General features: G+C 43.6%; 2 protein-coding genes across 4 annotated transcripts in view; one reads left to right on the forward strand and one right to left on the reverse strand.

Moving 5' to 3' along the window:
- Positions 1 to 21,356, forward strand: part of NBEA (neurobeachin) — a 763,707-nt gene that overhangs the window by 543,473 nt on the left and 198,878 nt on the right. Inside the window, exon 1 of one of the 3 annotated variants that reach the window (XM_036249653.1) lies at positions 3,885 to 3,901. The exons of the other annotated variants lie outside the window; for them this stretch is intronic. The gene's annotated coding sequence lies outside the window, so the exon portion shown is untranslated. Of the gene's footprint in view, positions 1 to 3,884; positions 3,902 to 21,356 lie in introns of those variants that run through there. 3 annotated transcript variants of the gene reach the window in all.
- MAB21L1 (mab-21 like 1) lies at positions 1,334 to 3,765 on the reverse strand. The gene has a single exon (XM_036249656.1). The coding sequence runs from the start codon at positions 3,273 to 3,275 to the stop codon at positions 2,196 to 2,198; it is 1,080 nt and encodes a 359-aa protein (XP_036105549.1). The 5' UTR covers positions 3,276 to 3,765; the 3' UTR covers positions 1,334 to 2,195.

A 21,356-nucleotide genomic window follows, 5' to 3' on the forward strand; every position in this document is an offset into this window, starting at 1 on the left:
TTTCCAAAAGTGTAGATTGCGGTGTGAATTATTATTGATCGAAAGGTTATGAGGAAACTGCAGGGAGGGGCATACTATGTAGGTATAAATTAATCTCCATTACATCCATTTTTTATCTCCTGAAATAAGAGTGGGTTTTCCTTGTGAATTTAAAAGAAAGAGAAACTGATTCTCCGAGAAGTTTTTACTCAAAATGTATATATCCTAGCACTCAGATGTTTAAAGTTTGTGTTCTTCTGTGGGTGTAATGCCTGAAAAATACGTATTTGGAGGATTTGAAATGTATAAATATGCATTTGTTTATTATATCTTGTGTGGATTTTAAAACCTGAGTATTAGGGCACCTCTGCACTTTCTTCTGAAATCAATTTTATTGTTATTTTAACTTTTATGTTACCGTTTGATTTGTGAAACTTTTCTCCTGAGGTTAAGGATTCAAGAACAGAGTGTCATTCTAGATATTTAAGAATTGTTTTACAAAGATCTTCCTTTAAAGTAGTTTTCAGAGGCATTTATTCTAAAAGAGTCAAAGACAAATGATCCTGTAGACCCAGAACCTTATTCTTTATATTTACTTTTTATATAGAAATAAAGCATTATAAAATGCCCTTGGTAGAAAAGGAATTGAAATTCTAAAATTTGCCCCCACCTGAATGAACTAACCACCTGAAGGCCATAGGTGATTAGCCCTGCTCAGCACTTGTTGACTATGAAAACACTCTGAAGGATTGTTCCAGGACTTGTTCACTTCTAGGAAAGAACTGAATTTTACAAATTAGTGTAAATATAATGTATTTGACTTTGAATAATTTAAAATTTGTCTTTATGTTTTTATCATTAGCTAGACCTGTGAAGTAAAAAGGAATGTTGGATTTCTGATTAATTTATTCAGCTATTTGAACACTGCATAAAATAAGGTCTGACATTAACTGGTCAGAAATCATCTTCATTTTATTAGCACAGTTTGCTTTCATTTACAAATTATAAAATTTTCATTATGTATTTGATAAGTTCATTTTCTCTGAGTTAGTCTTATTTTTAACTCAGCAGTCTTTACTGTCATGACATTTTTTTTCCTTATATCATCCAAAATGCTACAGAAATACTAGCCCATAAGAGCAAGCTTTCATGGGTAGATTTCAATTGTGTGTTATAGAAAGAAATACTTATAAGTAAGTTAGAAAGTGAGAGTAGATCATTGTTTTTTGTAGCTCTACAAAAACATTGTAAGGTTTTATTTTTAATGACTTCATTAACATAATTCCAAAATGTTTAAAATATTCAAGTGAGTTCAGTTTGCAAAATGAGCATACATCTTTTCGTAGAAAAGCAATTTAAAGTGAGACAACCTTCATTTTATCTCTTTATTAGCTCCTAATTAAATAAAACCAGCAACAGAAATTAAAATCTAAATCACAAAAGTAATTATCCAGTGTATTTCAAGTGCATTTTTCAAATATATAATTCAGATATTCAAGCGTTATTATATACGCTGAATTCAAATTTCTTTGAATATATTTAAATAACATTTCAAGTATACTTATGGAATGTTAGAAATAGAACAAGCAATATATTTGAAACAAAATGTAAACTTTTTAAAGTTCAGACACTTTCAAAGACAGATAAAGTACCAGGAGGAAATCTACCTTTAAATGGTATCTTTGTTCGTGGAAAATGTCTGGAAGTATCCAAAATGGCCATTTAACTTCTGTTCACCAAATCACAAAACACAAACATCCACACTTCAAAGACAATGTGAGATCACAATATTTGTTACAAATCAAAATATACATTACACTTTCCTTCGGGTGGCATATCCAATGGTGCTCCTCACAGACAGATGTGCCCAGATCACCAGGATCCTGTAATCCCTACAGTTAGGCAGTGTTCCCTGTGGTCTTGCGTTACAGCCAGTTGTTTTCTGGGGGTCACTGTGTACGCTTCAAGGGAGATATGAGATCCTTTGTAAAGAAATCTCTAATACTTGTGAGTTGGGGTTTTCCTTCCTCTGCTCCCCCACTTGTTTTCTCCCCTTGGAGGGGTGGGTGAGGTGATGCCTAAATCTTGCTTTACTCCTTTTCAAGGAAGAGATAGTTTGCACTGTCAAGTGGCGTCTCAGGACTGCAACAGGAATGTACACGTAATTAGGACTTTGAGAAGAGTCGTCACGTTTCGGCCGTTGACTAAACCGTTCTCTAAAGTTTTTCCAAACTTTTCGGGTTGGTCAGGATCTCCCTCGCCAGCCGCCAGGTCTGCTTGGCAGCGTTCTCCAGCGCTGAGTGAGGTTTGCCTTGAAACAGGTCGAGGTTGGGTAGGAAGTAGTGAGGGCACCTCCGGCACTGCAGGCACGAGATGAGTTGCAGCAAAATTCCGTTGAGCCGGTCACCCAGGCAAGACTCGTCCCAGTCCGACTCCCGGGGATGCTTTTCACACTCGTAGGAAACCAGAGTCTTCATGTGGTAATTGTTCAGGGGCTGGCCGGGCAGTTCCAGGTGGCGGTCCCGCAAGGTTTTGAGGATGGAGAGGCATTTCTTCCTGCAGCCCCCCATCTGCAGTCTGTTCTCCGCCTCGGCGAACTGCAGCACCCAGGCGTCGCTCTCGGCCGAGCTCTGCTTGCCGGCCAGGGAGTGGCACTCCTTGGACAAGAGATTGAACCCTTCCGCTTTGACCTCCGCCACCCGGTTGGGGCCAGGCCAGGGGATGTGGGGAAGTGGCCAGTGGGCAGCACTCCGCGGCCAGATCCCGGTGCATTTAAACGCAGGGGTGATCTGCACCACGTACCGATCTCGGATTCTCAGTTTCACTTCGCTGGTGTCCGCCACCATCTTCACCACGTCCCTGTAGCTGCATTTGTCCACCGCCTGAGCCACCAGCGTCTGGAAGCGGGAGCGGATTTTGCGCGCCGAGAGGTAGCCGGAGGCGGTGATGAATTCCACCCAGAGGGACATGCTCCTTTTGCGGCCGTCGCTCAACTTCAGCACCGCGCAGCCGGGCAGCGAGCCGTCGTCCACGAAGTTGAACACCCCCATTTGGTTAAGGTAAAGCACCACCTCGAACTCCGTGGGGGAGATGACCTCCAGGCCCTCGTAGCGGTTGTCCATCTCGTTGAGGGAGCTGATGAAGCGGGGCTCCTGCACCTCCACTTCCTTCAGCACGTCGGACACGACTTTGCAGACTTCCCGGATCGTCTTGGCGATGGCCGCTTTCCTGGCTTGGCATTTTTCGTTGTAGTACTTGTTCAGATGGTACACCAGCTTGGCCTGGGCCGCGATCATGTTGGGGCAGAGATCCGGATTGTACACCGGAGTCTCGCAGTAGGCTGTGGGATCCAATGCGGCTGCTGGAGCTGGAGCCAACTTCGTGCAGAAACGGCCCGGCGCGCTCCGAGCGGCTCGAACCGGTGCCGCGCGCCGCCGCGGGGCTCTGGCGCGGTCCCCTCCTCGTGTGAGGCGCCCAGCCGCTCTTAAAGGGAAACACTGCCTCCCCCCTTCCTGCTCTCTTCCTCTTTTAAAGAATCCTGGCGGGCGAGAAACGAGGGAGAGATCACCTTCCCGGTCACAAAAACAAAGTTGCGCTGATCCCCAGCGAAGCTCTTCCAGAGTCAAAATAATCAGCCCTTCCCGTGTTTATTTACGCCTTCCGAGGGTCATTGTGTGTGCAGGACGGTGGTCGGGCGGAGGAGAAGTGTGCGGAGTGTGCGTCGGGGGTAAGTGTGCGTGTGTATATGTCAGAAGAAGCTGCTGAGGGTTTGTCTCAGAGCCCAGACGCACTCGTGTGGAAATTATAAAGGCAGGGCCAGGCAGGCTGGCGGCCAATCGCCACTGGGCTCGTCACCACTGCCTCCTTCGGCTCCAGCCGGGCTAATTAATCCCTCTCTTGGATGTAGGCACAGGAACGGAAGGTAGGAGGCTGCTGCGGGCAGAAACCCACCCAGGCCACCTAGACTCTTTGGAAATCGAGAGGCATCTCTCAGCTTTGGTAGCACTTGAAGCATATTGACGTTTCGAAGAGACTTGGCAGCGTGGTTCTCTAGGCGCTGAAAACCCTGCTTGTCTTTTTATCCCTGAAATGCAAATACAGGTGTATGAATGGTCATCCATCAGTTAGCGAACTAGATGGGTTTTCTAAAACAGAAGTCACTAAAATACATTTAGACTCTCGTTAATGTCTGTTCATCTTCGAGGGCCTTTAACATGCAGGTTGAAAGTTCGCTCTTTCCTGTGTGTGCAAGTTGGCTCTCTGGGTGTTTCTGTCTGTAGAATGAGTTTTAGAAATAATATTATGGGGTGTGTTACTTCTGTTTGTTCCTCATTTGCAGTTATTGAAAGGGGTCTGGAAATTACTGCTAAGTGTGTTAGATGTTGTCTACCTCAGTTTAGGTCAGGATGTTTTGAGAAATGTTTAACACACCCCTCCCCCAATCCTCAGCCCTCTTTGTACTTCAGTATGCTTCCCCAACATTACAAGTGGACACTAAGTTTTGTATACACTAGTTGAAATGTTTGAAAAAATCAATTGTCTTTGTGATGGAGAGAGTATTTTAACGTGTGTTCTTAGTGAGCTGTATTTCAATATGTGAAATTCAAGAAAGATCATTGAAATGAGACCTACTGGCAGATAATTGTCCTGAAAATTGGCCAGGTTTGGGTTTTTCTGGCTAATTTTTACAGATGCATAATTAAGGATATAGCTCCTCTCTGAAGTGTCCTTAGTGGTGACCTGACAGTAGGCTTCTGATTTTATATGATTCTATGTGATTTGATTAAGGGAAAATGGTTAAGATTTTAAAAGAAAATGAATTTGCAGTCATCCGGGGTTTTTAAATGATCATTTGGAAAGAAATTAGAAAGAAATCAACGTTTGTAAATTCCGAACCTTGAAACAGGAGGGGAAATGGGTTTATCTAGAACTGCTTGGTGGTACCAGTTGTGTCCTTAAGGTACAGGAAAGGAAGACTACTTAGGTTTATGCAGTGGTTCTAAAACCTAGGCAGAGTTTTAATAGCCTGCCTTTAATTCAGATGCTGTCTCTTTCAAATTAAGAATATTTCTAGCAAAATCCTCCAACTCCTGGTAACAGTTTTGGACACTTTTCTTTCATAACCCCTGATAACAAGATCTTGTTCAGGGCCCCCGATTTGTACTCAAGCTTTTGATTGGGGTTTGATTGGGGGAGTGTCGCACAGTAGAGCATCACACAGCCACCTATTATTTACTTTCTCGTTATCCAAGAGTGATAGGTTCTGATTTAGCTTAAAACAGTGCATTCGATGTGGGGCTTACCGCATCTGCTGTCCCCCTAGAGCCCTCCACTCCCTTAGGAGCGGGGCTGGACACCCCAGCGCCCCTCCCTGCTTCGCCGGCTTGGCGGTGAAGGTTCTGCCTTTGGGCGGTTGGGCGAGGAAGCGAGTCCAGCGGTGAACCCGCGGCCACAGAAGTGAAGGTGTCGTCGTCTCTGGAGAGAAGCCACCTCTTGTCCTCCACCCCGCGCAGGTCCCCGGTACTTCCCGCCGGCCGACCTCTCCCGCTGCTCCGCACTCCCGGGCCAGCCTTCCCTCCTCTCTGCGCCCTGCGCCCTACGCTTTATTTCTGTGAGACGTTGTTTTAAAGCCTTACTTGCTGTGCGGGGTTCCTCTAGGTCCTCTGAAGGCCACGGTCTCTGCCCACGCGGCTCTCGGCCCCGGGGGCCCACGTGTGGTCCAAGCCAAGCCGCGCTTTCTGGTCTTCTGGTCGCTGACCGGCGGCCCTGCGCCCCGCGCACTCCCCTCGGAATCAGGCTGGAGATGCCCGGGCTGGAGCTCGCCCCTCCATTTCCCGGGCACCTGCAAATGCCCCGGTGGTCGAGGACGTGAAGCACCGGGCACGGGGCGGCCCCGCGGCCGTTGGGGACCGCGGCTCTGCCGTCCGGGCGCGTCTACGCGGAGGGCGCGAGGGCGCCGGGCGGGCCTCGCTGGAGCCAGGCGCGCAGGTGGCGCATCTTGGGGCTCACAGTGCGGCTTAATTGGGTTAAAGCGAAGCTAAACACCGAAGCACTTTGTGCAAACTAATTGGTGTAACCGGGGCCTTTTCACTAATGATTTGCACTTTGAAGAAGAAAAATGGATGGTGAGAAAAGGACCGAGAAACTCGTTAGTCCTCCAGTATTCCCGGCAAGTGAAGTCATTCCGTCTCAAGGACACCACGAGTGTTCCCTGAGCGGCTCCCTTCAGCACCCACCTTCCCCAGGGCTGACAGTGATTTACATAACACAGGGCTCACCCACCCGCCGCTACCGCTGGGTGAGCCGGCGCCCTGGGATAATACGCCGGCGCTTGTTGCTGCGACACAGTGATTTTCTGTTACACTGCGCACGTGAAATGAATTGCTCCCTGCAGCTGCAGCTTCGCGAAGGTCCCAGGCACCTCTCAGCTGGTGCAGGGACAAGCACACCGAGGAGTGTGTTTCATATCCCGAAATCCTTCGTGGAAATAACCTATGGCGAGGAACTCAAAACATAGTATATTTTTGTTGTAATTTAGCCTTTTTAAATCAAAGACTTTGGGGATAGTTTTGTGGGAGTAACAGCTATTGTATAGTAAAACTGTTTTTGAAATACCATTTGACCTATTGAACTAGTTATTTAAAATGATTATGTAATACGTGGAAATAGTTAAAAATCAATTTACTTATGTGCAAACTTTATAAAACAATTCGAATGACACCAGTCTATGCTATTTTTGACTATGAATATGATCTTAGGGCAAGAATGAAAGCTTGTGTGTGTCCATTTCGTAGAGTATGAATGATAATTGTTTCATTGGTATGCTGTGCAGACATACTTGGCATGAGCTAATAATAGAATGATAACTGAAGAAAACTGACCTAACTGAAGGGGGGAACCCAAGAATCTCATGATTTAATGACAGTTTGAGATGCTTACATTTGATTGGTATTTGAAATTTTAAAGACTAATCAATTTGAGTTTTTCATTTCATTTACTTAGTTTACTAAGCAGCCTTGATTTAAAAGATGCCACTTAGGAGGAAAATCCAAAGAAGTCACAAGCTCACCATTATCATAAATTTTAGTACTATTAATGAATATAAAACAATCAAATACTGTGATTTTCAACACTTCAAAGCATTCAAAATACCAATGGCAAAATATATTTCCTGAAGTGCTATTTCCTGGGCAATTTATCCCCATTCTGGAAACCTGCTTATATTATGGGATAAACAAAGTAATGCACAAATAGTCAACTCACCAGATTAAAGAATAAGTCTATTATGTTGAGAAATGTCTGAATGCAAGGTTTCTGTTTTTTAAAAAAAAAAAACTTTAAATTTGAATTATATGTTCATAAATTTAAACAATTGTGACCTTTCATCTGGAAAAATGTATCTGTTAGTTAGAGGATATGCACACACATGTTAAATGCTCACAAAGATATTGTTTTGTGTTTTTTCATTATCTGCTATTCTGTTCCCAAGTACCCATGAATTTAAAGTTTTATTTTTTTTAATATGTGCTTATTACACTGGGGAGATAAAAAGAATATGAAGTTGAGTTTATTGAATTATTTATCCCTGCTGCTGGAGTGGCTTTGAAGGCTCATTGTGAGCATCTGATTCCTGTCCCTCTTCTTTTTTAAATGCACCCAGGCTACTTCATCTGTTCCATTCTGCCAGACACAATATATTTCTCTTTTTTTACACTGGAGAAATTAAAGACAGATATTTGTGTGGGGTTTTCTTTATGTGTCACATTAAATAAGGTAAAATGGAGGGAGTTTCTCGGGTAATCTAATTTGACGGCATCTGCACGTTTCTTCCTGTTGTGGCTCCTTGTATAATAACATGAAGCAGAGTAACCTGAGAGCTTCAGCGTTTCAGTGACTCCTTAAAACGATTACTTCACATTTTAATATCAGGTTTATCACAAAGCAAAGCACAGAATTGAGGTCTCTGTACACCGTAGACCCTATTTTATTTCTTCAACCAGAGCAGCCTGATAATCGTGGTTAACTTTTAGAACGTACTTCCTTAATGCTGTACCTGGACCAGCGGCTGTTGCCTCAGCTTTGCTCATGCTGACAGTGCACAGTCACATGGTCCGATCTGTAGTTGGGAGGACTCTAATTTTCCCTCCAGTGTTGCTTGGTGAGCTTGTTCTTGGTGCTAATAAACGTTGAAAAGAAAAGAACTTTGAGGTCAAGACCGGAAGTTGGAAGTGTACTTACTTTACAAGAATTATCACCACCCTTAGATTTGCAGATTTGAGATGATGCTGGATAAATGTCCAGATCGTTTCTTTTGGTAGAAAAAGAAATTTAAGCCTGGGTTATTTAGATAATTGTCTCAGTTTCCTAACTTCATTTGAATGTGTACACAGAGGTACAGGATATTTTAAGTTGCATCTGTAAACTGAAAAACTTGGGGGGGAGGGGATTATCAATGATAATGTTTTTTATTGCTAAAAATAAATGTGATGTAATCCTTTCCAAACATTTGAGGATATTAGGGCTAGTCATTCATTGATGATTATGGAGCACGCGTTGATTCCAGTATTCCAGTTCCTCATAAATCTTTTAGAAATTCACTGTTATCTTTACAAACCCTCAAATTAAACATATTGCTGGATTTCAGCTTATAATTTTAACTTGGATATTCTAGACATAGTCTAGCAGGATATATGGGCTCATGTGATTGATTCTTTTCTACATGAAAACTATGCATTCCACAACCTACAACTAATGTGGATTTACAGACATTTGCATATATGACCACATGCTTGGCACTCTTAATACACTGGAGTGTTACTGCACATAGAGAAAACAATAGAAGCAGATGTGATTAGGGTCTGTTAATCTGCACATCTGTACTGGGTCATCCAGGACTACATCGCGCTCATCACTGTCCTGGGCTGTATGTGAGGAACCACTGAAAATGTTCAGCATGACCTTGACACTGAAGTGTGGTGTGTAAATACTAACTTCCAGTGATTGCATGTCTAAAGTAACCTTCGCTACTTCTAATTTATAGTTTTGCAGATTATTTTTTAATTGAACAAAGCAATTCCTCTAAACTGGGATTTGCTTTTTGAAGGATCAGTAACTAGAGTATTAATTTAAAAGGATAATTACTTGAAAAAAAACTGTTACCTTTTATTATGTATAGTATATACAATAAAATAAGTGATTTATAGGAAAAAGGAAATTAGTTTATAAATAGGTATTTCCTTTATAGCTTAAATGTAGATGTAGAGATTACATTATCTAAGTCACCTAAATAATATTTCCTTTCCACTTATGATTATTTTCAGTATTCTAATAATATTTTATTATAGTAATGTGTACTATTTCTTAAAAACAGTTTTCCATATAATGATTTGTCAAAAATATCAAGTCGGAAATTCTAAAAAGTAGTTAATACTTTTAAATCTACACATGTTTAATCCTTTTATCTAAACATTTAGATCTAGTCAAAGCATACAAGGGATAGAGTCTGGAAGACAGTGTTTATGTCAAATCTTTTTTATTACCTTAAATCAGGTGTATTCATGTGTAATTTGCATACAGCACCATTTTTACTATGGCTTTTTCCATTTTATGAATGCTGACAAATATACACAGTCCTTAACATTAGTCCGGCAGACACACACAACATCTCTGTCACCACAGAGAGCTTTCTTCACACCCCTATTTTATCATTTAATGTGCAAGTTTTATGATTCGTTTATAAATGTCTGAGTGTTTTAGTTTCTTATCAAAACGTCTTCAGACTGTAAACCCCCTTATTTGTTCCCTAGAACGTATGCTTTGTCCTGCTTCTAATGCAAGAGCGATTCCAGTGGAGGGCGGCGCTGGCGTGGGGCAGGGCATGAAGGCATTCAGCCACACAAGCAATGGGGGTATAATTTTTGTTTTACATGTGAGTTGTTTAACTTTAATATATGGGACATTAATACTTACTTGGTAAAAGATTCATTTTTCAAAGGACCCGCCAACACCCGTCACGCTCACATGGCTGCGTGCATCAGCCCCGCGAATATCGCGTGCAGTGTGCGTGCGGGGATATCTGTTGGGGACCGGGCTTTCGTGGGGGTCAGCCCCGTTTGAGACTACTGGTAGTGATACCAGCTCTATGTCACTGGGAAACAGATCTCTTCTCAACATTTAAGTTAATGTTTTACCTTCATTTTCAGTAAATTACTGTTTTCCTTGAGAGTTGGGAAAGGAGTTTATTAAAGCTAATATTAATTAATCTATATACATTCTTGGAACATATGTTTCCAATCATAATTTTGTATAAATATACAATGTCATTTAAATTTAGATGGTTATAAATACTCCAAAGAATTCTTAAATTGTAGGAGTGTATACATTTTTATTGGTAATGATGCTCTTTTAAGTATTTTGCCTTTTTACAACTTGGAATGGCACAAGTCTCCGTTTCTTCCCCCAAGATATACAATTATTTAAATGCTTTCGGTATTGTATCTTTATTTGGCAATTACAATAGAAATTTTAATGCTATGCATGCTTACGGGCCTATTAAGAAAGAAATTATTGCTTTCTTAATAATCTTAAAGCATTTTCAGGAAGTATACTCTTTTTATGGTTTGCAAAATAGCCTGTGCATGCAGACTGTATGTACACACGCACACACAACTCCAGTGTTACAGACAGTAAAAGATTGAATTGGCCTCTATACATTTTTTATGTTAACCTGTTAAAAGGAAACAGCTACTAAATATAGGATTCTTGTCACCACCAGGATGTAATATCCCACCTGCAAGATTGTTTCATAACAGCCCTATAGTTTTCAATACTACTTTAAGAGAGTGCAGCTAAATGGATTTTAAAATAATAACTAGAAATTTCGACGGTATTTATCCAGTCATATATACTATGACAGTTTTGAATGTCGTGAACTTTTAATTGTGAAATTGAGAAATTTTAAAATTGCTAGGTATTCTGTCCATGTAAACAAAAATACATCGCTCCATCATCACACTCATAAGGTGCCTGCGTATATATAAAAACACCTTCACTGATTTAAACGTGTTTACTTTTTTACAACTCACCAAGGTTACATTTTTTGCAACCTAAACCTGCATTTTATAAGTAAACTGTGTAACTCACTAGGGTGGAAAAGTGGGTTTTGGGGAGCTTTGGTGTTTCTGTTTTTGTTTTTGTTTCTTCTCGAGCAAACTCAGTTCATTTGCTTTGCTCTCCACGCCGCATTAGCACGGTCCCCTGTGTGCATCTGCCAGGGCACGGTTTAGCCACGGGCGTCTGCAGGCCTTGTGGTGATCAGCATTGCAGGCAAAAGCCATATGTGTTTAAATAAAAAAAAATCTCTTTATTTCATTTGCTGTTTTAACTGGATGGATAACTTTTGTGCCTCAAGACAGAAGAAGAAAAAATACAGAAATAATTAATTGCCTCTATTCTTGGGGTAGCTGCATTCCCCCTCCAATATGGAATGCTTGTCAGCTCTCCTGATAAATGACCGCATGCATTTGCATAGATTTTACATTAACACAAAAATTAGTTTTATTTGTGGAAAACGAGTTTACATAATAATATAAAACCTAGTGTTATTGATTATGTTTCCAAGCATTGATGATGGGTAAGGGGATTGTAGATTCTTATTTTTTAAAGATTTGATCAACCTATTTCTTAATTTAAACTCTTTTTATTTTGCTTTAGATCATTTTGAATTAACAAGACAAATATATTTATAAAATGTTAAAGTTTTAAAATTTCTTTTTTGCATATGTTAACCACAACAGTCTCAGACCTACAATCAGTACCACTCACGTAGTTAAAAGATTATGATTTTAAATTTTTGACATGTAATATTTTAAAATACTTATGATCAATTATATACCTCAAAGAGTTGGAATATTGCATTTCTGTGATTTAAGTTTTATGTTTATGTTATCAAAAGGATGGATATTATTATATTGGGTGTGCTCATTCCTGGTATATTGTTTACAGCCAAATTTAAAATATATCTGAGAACTATTCTCTCCATCTTCAGTCTGTTTGCTTTAATGTACTTAATCAGTCGATCCCCCAACCCAGGCTGGAAAAGCTGCTGGAGGTGCGGGAGCAGCGCTTCCCCCCAAGTGCAGGTCGGGGATGTTTATTCATGTTGTCCTCTGGCATCTTGTCCAGAGGCGACCTGCTAATTGTGCGCTCTCCTTGCGTTACCCGCCGTTACGGAGAATTCAAGTGTGCTCACTGCTGTCGTCACACCCCACGTTTTTCCATCAAATGTACTTGGTCCTCAAGAAACCTACTATGCTTAATGGCAGCCTGACCCAAGAGTCTCTGCCACTCCTTGATCCAGGGACACCCTGGGTGCCAGCTGTCACAGCTCAGCTAATGATGACAAATGCCCCTCCTCTGCAGACTGCAGAGCTCACAGTCTGCTGGGCCAGGCCGCCAGATCACCTTTCTGCAGATACGCAGCCCAGCCTTTGAACTCGGGCAGAGTGAAGGGATAGGGGACCCTGATGTATCTTTAAAAACAAAAATCAAAACTACATCAAATAATACTGACTTACTTTTTTCTAATTTTTGAATGTTTTGTAGTCAACAATGCTTTACCCTTGAATGCTGAAATATTCTTAAATGAGAAACTCTAGTTGAGACACACTTCACCGCCACTCTAGGGTGTGTGTTTGAACTCGGAATATAACTCAGGTGATATGAATTACTGAGAACATGATCCAGATTGTTTAGGCCAGAAAATAGGCTGGTGAAGTGTCCAGGGAAAATGTGTCCTTTCCTTCTGTTCCCCAGACCCGTAGCCTCTGTGGCCCTGCTGTGTCCTGGGCCCGTCCTGTCCCTAATCCTGGTTCTGTAATGCCTTCAAAGCTCGGGGCTATTTCAGAATGACGTAGAGGATAATTGTTGCCAGTGATTGTTTTCTCCAGTTTCAAATTTGAGCTTTTGTTTTAAGCTGTTAGCTTGTTCCGTAGGAATTTGTTTCTCTGTGGTGATACAGGCACCTGCATGGGTTACTCAAGGTAAAAACGAACCCCATTGACAAACACACACTGCTGACCATCATGTAATTCGATGGGGGCCATCAACTGCACATTAAGTGAGGTCATAGTTTACAGTTGCAACATTTGTTTTCATTTACAAAATACTTTTATATGCATTAATACGTTTGATACTGAAAGTAATGTTTTGATTTGAGAGAAATGGGTGATAAAGACTGGGGCCAACTACTCAGCGAGTGTTTAATCTCTTAATCTTCACAACAAATGCTAGTTCCCATTACAGAGAAAGAGACGGAGGCTTAGGAAGATTGTCTTAATGAGGTCACACTGGTAACTGCACAACTAGGTCTGTGTGACCTCAGTGGCTCTTACCACCACAGTGTCCAGGCCAGAGATCGCAGAGGCATGGATGTGTATGGATGTGTGCAAGACGCATGCGTATATGTGCTGTCTGTACCCAGAAATAAGTGTTAGCAACTGATACTGGGATAGATATGTTATTCCGAAAAGAAACTACAGACTTACATTTACATTAAGAATATGATTGTGCCCTGGCCAGTTTGGATCAGCGGTTAGAGCGTCGGCCCACGGACCAGAGAGTCCCGGGTTCGGTTCCCGCGAAGGGCACGTACCTTGGTTGCAGTTTGTCCCCGGCCCCAGTCGGGGTTGTGTGAGTGGCGACCAGTCAATGTGTCTCTCTTACATCAATGTTTCTCTCTCTCTTCCTTCCTCTGTCCCTCTCGCTCTATCTGAAAATAAATGCCAAAAAAAATATCCTTGGGTGAGGATTAAAAAAAAACCAATATGATTGTTTGATGAGTTATAAAGATTAAGGTCTTTATAGGAGGCTTTTAATCAAGTAAATATTGAGACTTATGCTATGAATGTTTATTTTATAATAATGTATTGATCTATTACATGAAGAAAACTACTTAGTAAAGATATATACTATTTAAAGAATACCAAATTGGACTAATTCACCTAAAGAATACTTCATTTCAAAACCCATGATGTTTGAGTTATTCCTTTATAACTCAATTTTTCAGCCAATTGAGTGAAGCATCTTTATACTTTTCTTTTATGCTATTTTTGTACTATATTTTCTTTTTATACCATTTTCTTTTATACTGTTCTTTTATACATATCGTTTCACTCTGTGGCCTTCCAGTTGAAGATACATTAAAAAACTCCCTTTTATCATGAATTTAAATAGAATCGGTTTATTCCTTGCCAAAGTTTTCTTTGGTATGAATACTATACAAGGGTCTTTTTCAGTGACATATCTGATTGTCTTGAACATTTTCTATCTTCACGTATTTTAATTGTAGAATTCTCCTTGTGATTACTAATCAGTACTAATGCTTAATGATTTGTAAGTGTTCCACAGTATATAAAATTACGTAGAATTTACAGAGAACATTTTATTAAAATGAATCATGCCGTTAGTGCTGGGAAGAAGAAACCCATTCGGCTTCAGAGGTCGGAGTGTTGTCAGGGCAGGAGGGGAATATGATGCAGCCCCGGCCCCGCCTGTATGCGTCTTCTCCACAGCGCCCGGAGGTGTGCTCATCCAGCCTTTACTGCTCCCTTCATCCAGGGGTTACCTGCTCAGATAACTGCTCGCATTTATCCACAGTCCCGATGCTTAGAAAGCTCTTCCTAATATTGAACCGAAGTCTTTCTCCTTTCGGTGCCTGTTTTTCCTTCTGTCTCGTACTGTCCTGTTAACACAAAGGACGTCCTCTGAGTTCAGTGTTGAAGACGAACTGAGTGCGCTCTGGGCTTTGAGCCCTCACACCCACAACGTGTTCTAGGTCCCTCACGCTCAGGGCCTGTTCTTGTGTGGCATTCTCTTCAGGGGTGGCGCCAAGTTCAGTACTCCCAGGACTGATGGGTGGACGCAGAGCAGAAGACCTGTTAGGTGAAGCGTGGCCACGTCAGCTTTTCAGGGCAGCTTCATAGCCATGTTGGTGCCTGCAAGGCTGTGTCAGTACAACACACGTCTCATTTGTTTAAAAGTGTGCTCCTGGGGTCCTAAGGAACTGACTTCCACCTGACTCATTTTATATTGCTAATTTTAGCTATGTTTTTTTATGATTTGACTTATAGTAGCTAGTTAGGTATTATTATTTTGAAATGAATTAACAAGCATAATAGTTTTTTTTTTTTCCCCCCTTAAAATGTGTCATAGGCTACATATAGAACATTCATAGCAAAACAGAACTTAACCGTGGTGCGTTTACTGTTCTGGCTCAGCACAGGTAGATAGAGACTGACCTACGTAATAAGCCCCTGGGTAGATGACACTCACTGAGTAGTCCACAGCCTGTTTATCCTTATTTGCCATACATCTGAAATACTAGTTTGTTTGTTTGTTTTTTATGGCTTTGTCAAATTATATAACCAATAATCCCCATTAGGTATGAAGAATATCCTTTTACTATTTTAACATATTTATCAATTTTGCTCTGTCAACAATTTTTTTTGCCTACAGCTAGACTTACAAGCTTCCCGTATGTTTGGATAATGCACAGAAAAACGACCACATTTTCATGTGAATAAGCATTCGTGGAACCATTTTCATATTGGCTCGGTAACGTTTCTACTTTCGATTGTAACGTTAATTTCCAAATATTTAGCATGAGTGCAGGTGAATGCATTCTTTTTTTTTTTTTTATCCTCACCCGAGGACATTTTTCTATTTTTTGTACAGATAGAGTGGGAGGAAGAGAGAGAGAGAGAGAAACATCGATGTGAAAGGGACACATCGAGTGGCTGCCACCCGCACGACCAACCAGGGCCGGGGACAAACTGCACCCGAAGTACGTGCCCTTAGCGGGAACCGAACCCGGGTCTCTCCAGACCGCAGGCCGACGCTCTAACCGCTGAGCCAAACCGGCCAGGGCCTGAATGCATTCTTAAAGTGATGCATTTAAGAAAGTCGAAGTCAAAGTGAAAACTGTCTGTGAGGCTACAGCAGCCTTCCTGCTGCACGGTCCTCGGAGGGCGCGCCGGGCCAGGCACAGGGCCCCCGCGAGGAGCCCGCGCAGTGAGCGCTGCTGGGAACCATTCAGGAGCTTCAGGAGCTGAAGGTGAGCAGGGTTTCGGGCGTCATCAATAAAGTACAAACTGCACTTATTCTAGTTCACCATGAATGGTGGAAAAGAAAATGTATCTATCAACTTCTTTGCGTTAGTGATTTGAAAGCCTTAACTCTGTCAGTGTAGGCCTGCTGTTTTCCGTCGCCACGTGGCTGCGGGTGATAGCACACAAAGGCCGCCCCCCCGGCCTCCCTGCGTGTGTGTCCTGAATGGGGAACGAGCCCCGGGCGGTCACAAAGGACAGTGCCGGGCCAGGAGCTGCCCCATCTGTTCCGTCCGGTGGCTTATGCAATAAAAGGTGTTATCACGTGCATCTCAATGCCCAGCCGTTGTTTTATGAACTCTTCCTGCCCGTGGAGGAGTTTATATGTTGCCTCCTCTATTGTGCGTCAGTCCCAGCTGACCCAAGTACACTCTGCTGAGCATATTTGGGGGATAATTAGATCTAATGAAGCCTGGAACACAGCTAATTCTCTAAATGATTTATTTGTATACTCTTGTCTGATTCTGAAGAATTCTCCAAATCATAATCCAGGACACTGACATTTTCCCCAGCACTGTGTTGATACAGTTCCTCTAATTTTAGATTTGTTAGGTGGGCATGAAAAGTAAATTAGATATTTGAAATGATGCAAAACAGATTTCAAAGTAAAAGTTTCTGGGATGTGTTCGTGCCCAGGCTTGAGTGGAAGGCCAGTCTTGACGATCTTTCGTTTTTGTTACTACCAGAATGTTTATGGCACTTGTGAATTCATCATGGGATAGAAAACCTCAAGTGATAGAAGCCTCTTTTAAAAAATGGTACACTGGGAAATAAAACCTACAAGTGAAATATTTGAAAACTATTAACGGAAGATTCCTCTCTCTGACTTAGGTTCCCAAGGAGGTCAGGCCTGTGTGTGGGTTTGCACCCCGTGAATAGCCTTCAGGCTTAACACTGTTTCGCTGAGATGCTCACACTGTACCAGCAGTGCCAGGTGACCTTGCTCTGCGTGGCCTCCCCAAGTGGACGGAGACTCACGGCCTGTAGCACTTTAATTCCAATCAGCTGGCTTCCTTCCTGTTACAGTGTTTCAGTGAGCGGCACTGCTGTTGTGCAGGGGCTGGTAGCTTACCCAGGGCTCACGAGATGGGGACAGACACAGCTGCCAACACAGAAGGGTATAACTCTACTGAAGCCATACACTCAACAAATTAGATACTGAGTCTCCTCGGCTAGGTGGTTTTGTAACCCATGTCCCATTCCGTCTCCTGTTGCCTACAAACTACAGCTGACGTCCTAAGAGTTGTGACTGTTATCGTTTGATCTCAGCACTTAAATCCCCTTACTCTGGATAGAGAACTGACACCTCCCAGGTATTTAATACCCCCTTACTCTGGACAGAGAGAACAGACACCTCATGGGTATTTAACACCCCCTTACTCTGGACAGAGAGAACAGACACCTCATGGGTATTTAACACCCCCTTACTCTGGACAGAGAGAACAGACACCTCGAGGGTATTTAACACCCCCTTACTCTGGACAGAGAGAACAGACACCTCACGGGTATTTAACACCCCCTTACTCTGGACAGAGAGAACAGACACCTCACGGGTATTTAACACCCCCTTACTCTGGACAGAGAGAACAGACACCTCACGGGTATTTAACACCCCCTTACTCTGGACAAAGAGAACAGACACCTCATGGGTATTTAACACCCCCTTACTCTGGACAGAGAGAACAGACACCTCACGGGTATTTAACATCCTCATACTCTGGACAGAGAGAACAGACACCTCACGGATATTTAACACCCCCTTACTCTGGACAGAGAGAACAGACACCTCGAGGGTATTTAACACCCCCATACTCTGGACAGAGAGAACAGACACCTCACAGGTATTTAACACCCCCTTACTCTGGACAGAGAGAACAGACACCTCGAGGGTATTTAACATCCTCATACTCTGGACAGAGAGAACAGACACCTCACGGGTATTTAACACCCCCTTACTCTGGACAGAGAGAAAAGACACCTCACAGGTATTTAACATCCTCATACTCTGGACAGAGAGAACAGACACCTCACGGGTATTTAACACCCCCTTACTCTGGACAGAGAGAACAGACACCTCGAGGGTATTTAACACCCCCATACTCTGGACAGAGAGAACAGACACCTCACGGGTATTTAACACCCCTTACTCTGGACAGAGAGAACAGACACCTCGAGGGTATTTAACATCCTCATACTCTGGACAGAGAGAACAGACACCTCACGGGTATTTAACACCCCCTTACTCTGGACAGAGAGAAAAGACACCTCACAGGTATTTAACATCCTCATACTCTGGACAGAGAGAACAGACACCTCACGGGTATTTAACACCCCCATACTCTGGACAGAGAGAACAGACACCTCACGGGTATTTAACACCCCCTTACTCTGGACAGAGAGAACAGACACCTCGAGGGTATTTAACATCCTCATACTCTGGACAGAGAGAACAGACACCTCACGGGTATTTAACACCCCCTTACTCTGGACAGAGAGAACAGACACCTCACGGGTATTTAACACCCCCATACTCTGGACAGAGAGAACAGACACCTCACGGGCAAGCACCACTTTATTGGATGCCCAGTAGTGCAGACCCCACCCCGCTGCCTCCGCACTGGCCTGGAATCCGGCCGCAGAGCTGTGGTTCTCGTACGAGACCTTTCATGCTGCCTCTGATAAATTCCAGTCTTAACCTGCGCCCTGACCTAACATTACTCTCCCTCTTATTTTACCCTCTGCATGAAAGTCAACTAAAGACTCAATAAGAACACATCTTAGAACATTGAATAAAAAGTTGTAAGTCATTGTTATTGCTTGGGCTTCAAGAACTTTTTCTTTTTCAAAAGTGACAAAGAATGAGCTGATAAGATTGGTTGGCACAGACTCCTGATTCCATCGAGGTGCTGTGCCGGGTGCTCGGCCCGTCACTGCTCCGTCCTCAGCAGCCCCGCGAGGGAGATGCCACCATTTCCTTGACATGCAGGGACACAGAGGAGTCAGGTAACTGCCCCACGTTTACAGAGCAGTTACACGTTCGCAGCGTTGATATGTTCCAGCTAGCCGTGCCGAATCCAGATTTCAGAGCCCACTTTCTTCGTCATAACACGAAACTTATTCTAAGTGTGTTTTCTCACCTGTGAAGTAGGGATAATAACATCTACGTCATAGGATTCTACGTCGTGCATGCATTAAATAATTTAGCACATATAAAACGCGTTGCGTTTACTTACCCAAGTCCATCCAGTAGCTACGGAGCTGGGGTCCAAGTCCAGCGTTTTGTGTCCCGAGACTCCTTGCTTACCTGGCACAGAGCTTCAGTGGGTCTGAGTTGGGCGAGAAACGCCACAAGCATGGCCCCCCTGCCTTCCCAGGGAAAGAATGTGTTCATTCTGCTGGTGTTTCCGGGGCACGGAGCATATACTCAGTGCTGCGTGAATGAGTGATACACATTCTGTATTCTCCAACAAGATGCATTAACGAACCCCAAATGTGTGTCTCCAGCCAAGACCTTTCCTGTCGACTCAACACTCCTCGTCCGGGCCCTCTGCACATCGTCTCATGTGTAGGGTGACTGCAGACGTGACATCCAGACTTGCACCTGCTCTTCCAGCAGCCCAGTCCCCCCCTCCTGCAGTCCCTGCGTCGGCCGGACTGGGCCGCCAGCCTCCGCCCCTCTGGCTTTCCTACCCTACATCCCCCTCATCTGCAAATGCCCCGGAATCGGACCGCCTCACCAGCACCAGCGCCAGTGCTGGTCCGGTCAGCACTGTCTCTGACGTGCACTGTTAGTGATCCAAGAGGTGTGCGGGCTCCCTTCTCACCCCATGTCTGCTGGCCCTTATGCTCTTCTGTGTGGCAGGAGACATTTGTGAGAAATAAGGAAGTCAGATCATGCCACCCTAAGTTCAGAATTGTCCAGTGACTTCCCATCTCAGAATAAAAGTCTGAATCTCTCGAATGACTTCTCAGTGCCCTGGCAGCGTGGCCCCCAGGTTGCAGCACCGGGCCGGGCTAACGCAGAACCGTGTCCACGGCCCTGTCCTCTGACTTCCCAGTGAGCAAGCAGCCGGCCTGGGCTCTCCTGCTGCTCCTTCTAGGCTCTTCTTTGTTTCACTGCCTTGAGTGTGTTTCCTGCAGCCGATACATTGTTGCTGGCTTTGCTGCTCTGTCTCTGGATGGAATATTTCACTGCAAGAGACAAGAACTGAGGTCTCATCGTAGCCAATACATTGTTGCTGGCTTTGCTGCTGTCTCTGGATGGAATATTTCACTGCAAGAGACAAGGACTGAGGCCTCATCATTTCTAACACTTGGAATACTCCTGGGAATGCTCGAAGGGTCTCTTTTCCTTCCTTCCAACCCTCTCGGTCTCGCCCCTGTCCTGTCTTCCTCCCTTTCAGAAGAACTGTGGCTCCATCTCGTACGTTTGAACAGAAGAGAGACAGGGTGGGGGTGGTCGCTGGGAAAGGCACTCGGCAGCGTTCTGTACGACGGGCCAGAGGAGGGAGACAGACACAGCCCAGAACAGAGGGGACGACCTAAACCAGGGGGATGGTCGTGGGTGTGACAGGAATACAAGTGAAAGATACTAGGCAAGAGTGAGAGTTCGCAACACCTGGTGGTTAGTAGGGTCCAGTGGTAGAGAAGGAGCAACAGGTGGAGAGAGGGCTCAATATGGCTGAGATGTCAAGTCTCTGAACCGATACCAGTGGCTCACGTCAACGACCAGGGGAGAGACAAGAGGCCGCAGCCCTCAAGAAAAGCTTCTGACTCCTGCCCTAGAGGAAGGAGGTATGACAACCTGGCGAGAACAGGGGTGTCAATGGGAAGACACCGTCAGGGAGGAGAAGATGACAATGATGAGTTAGTCGAGAGCAAGCGTGAAGGCAGATTCGTGACACACCTCCATAGGCATCAGGATCGTTCAAGCTCCATACCCCCGGGATGACAACAAGCTAAAGAATATACTCGTTTTAGGGATTAGAGAAGAAGAAAAAAAGGAGTTCTCTTAATGCTTCCCACTGGAATGTGAGCCCCACTGTCCAGCCCAATTGTTCTCAACTCTTTAGATGCCCCCTTGCCCTCAGCCCTGGGTTCCAGATGCCAATTCTGGGGCCACAGGGAAAATCCCACTCAACCACTTGCTGCAGAGAGTATGTGTTAAATAGCTAAAATTTTTGTTAAGACAGGAACATTTCAAACAGGAGGAGG

Source organism: Molossus molossus, unplaced genomic scaffold (genome assembly GCF_014108415.1).
Source record: "Molossus molossus isolate mMolMol1 unplaced genomic scaffold, mMolMol1.p scaffold_m16_p_9, whole genome shotgun sequence".
Lineage (NCBI taxonomy): Eukaryota > Metazoa > Chordata > Mammalia > Chiroptera > Molossidae > Molossus > Molossus molossus.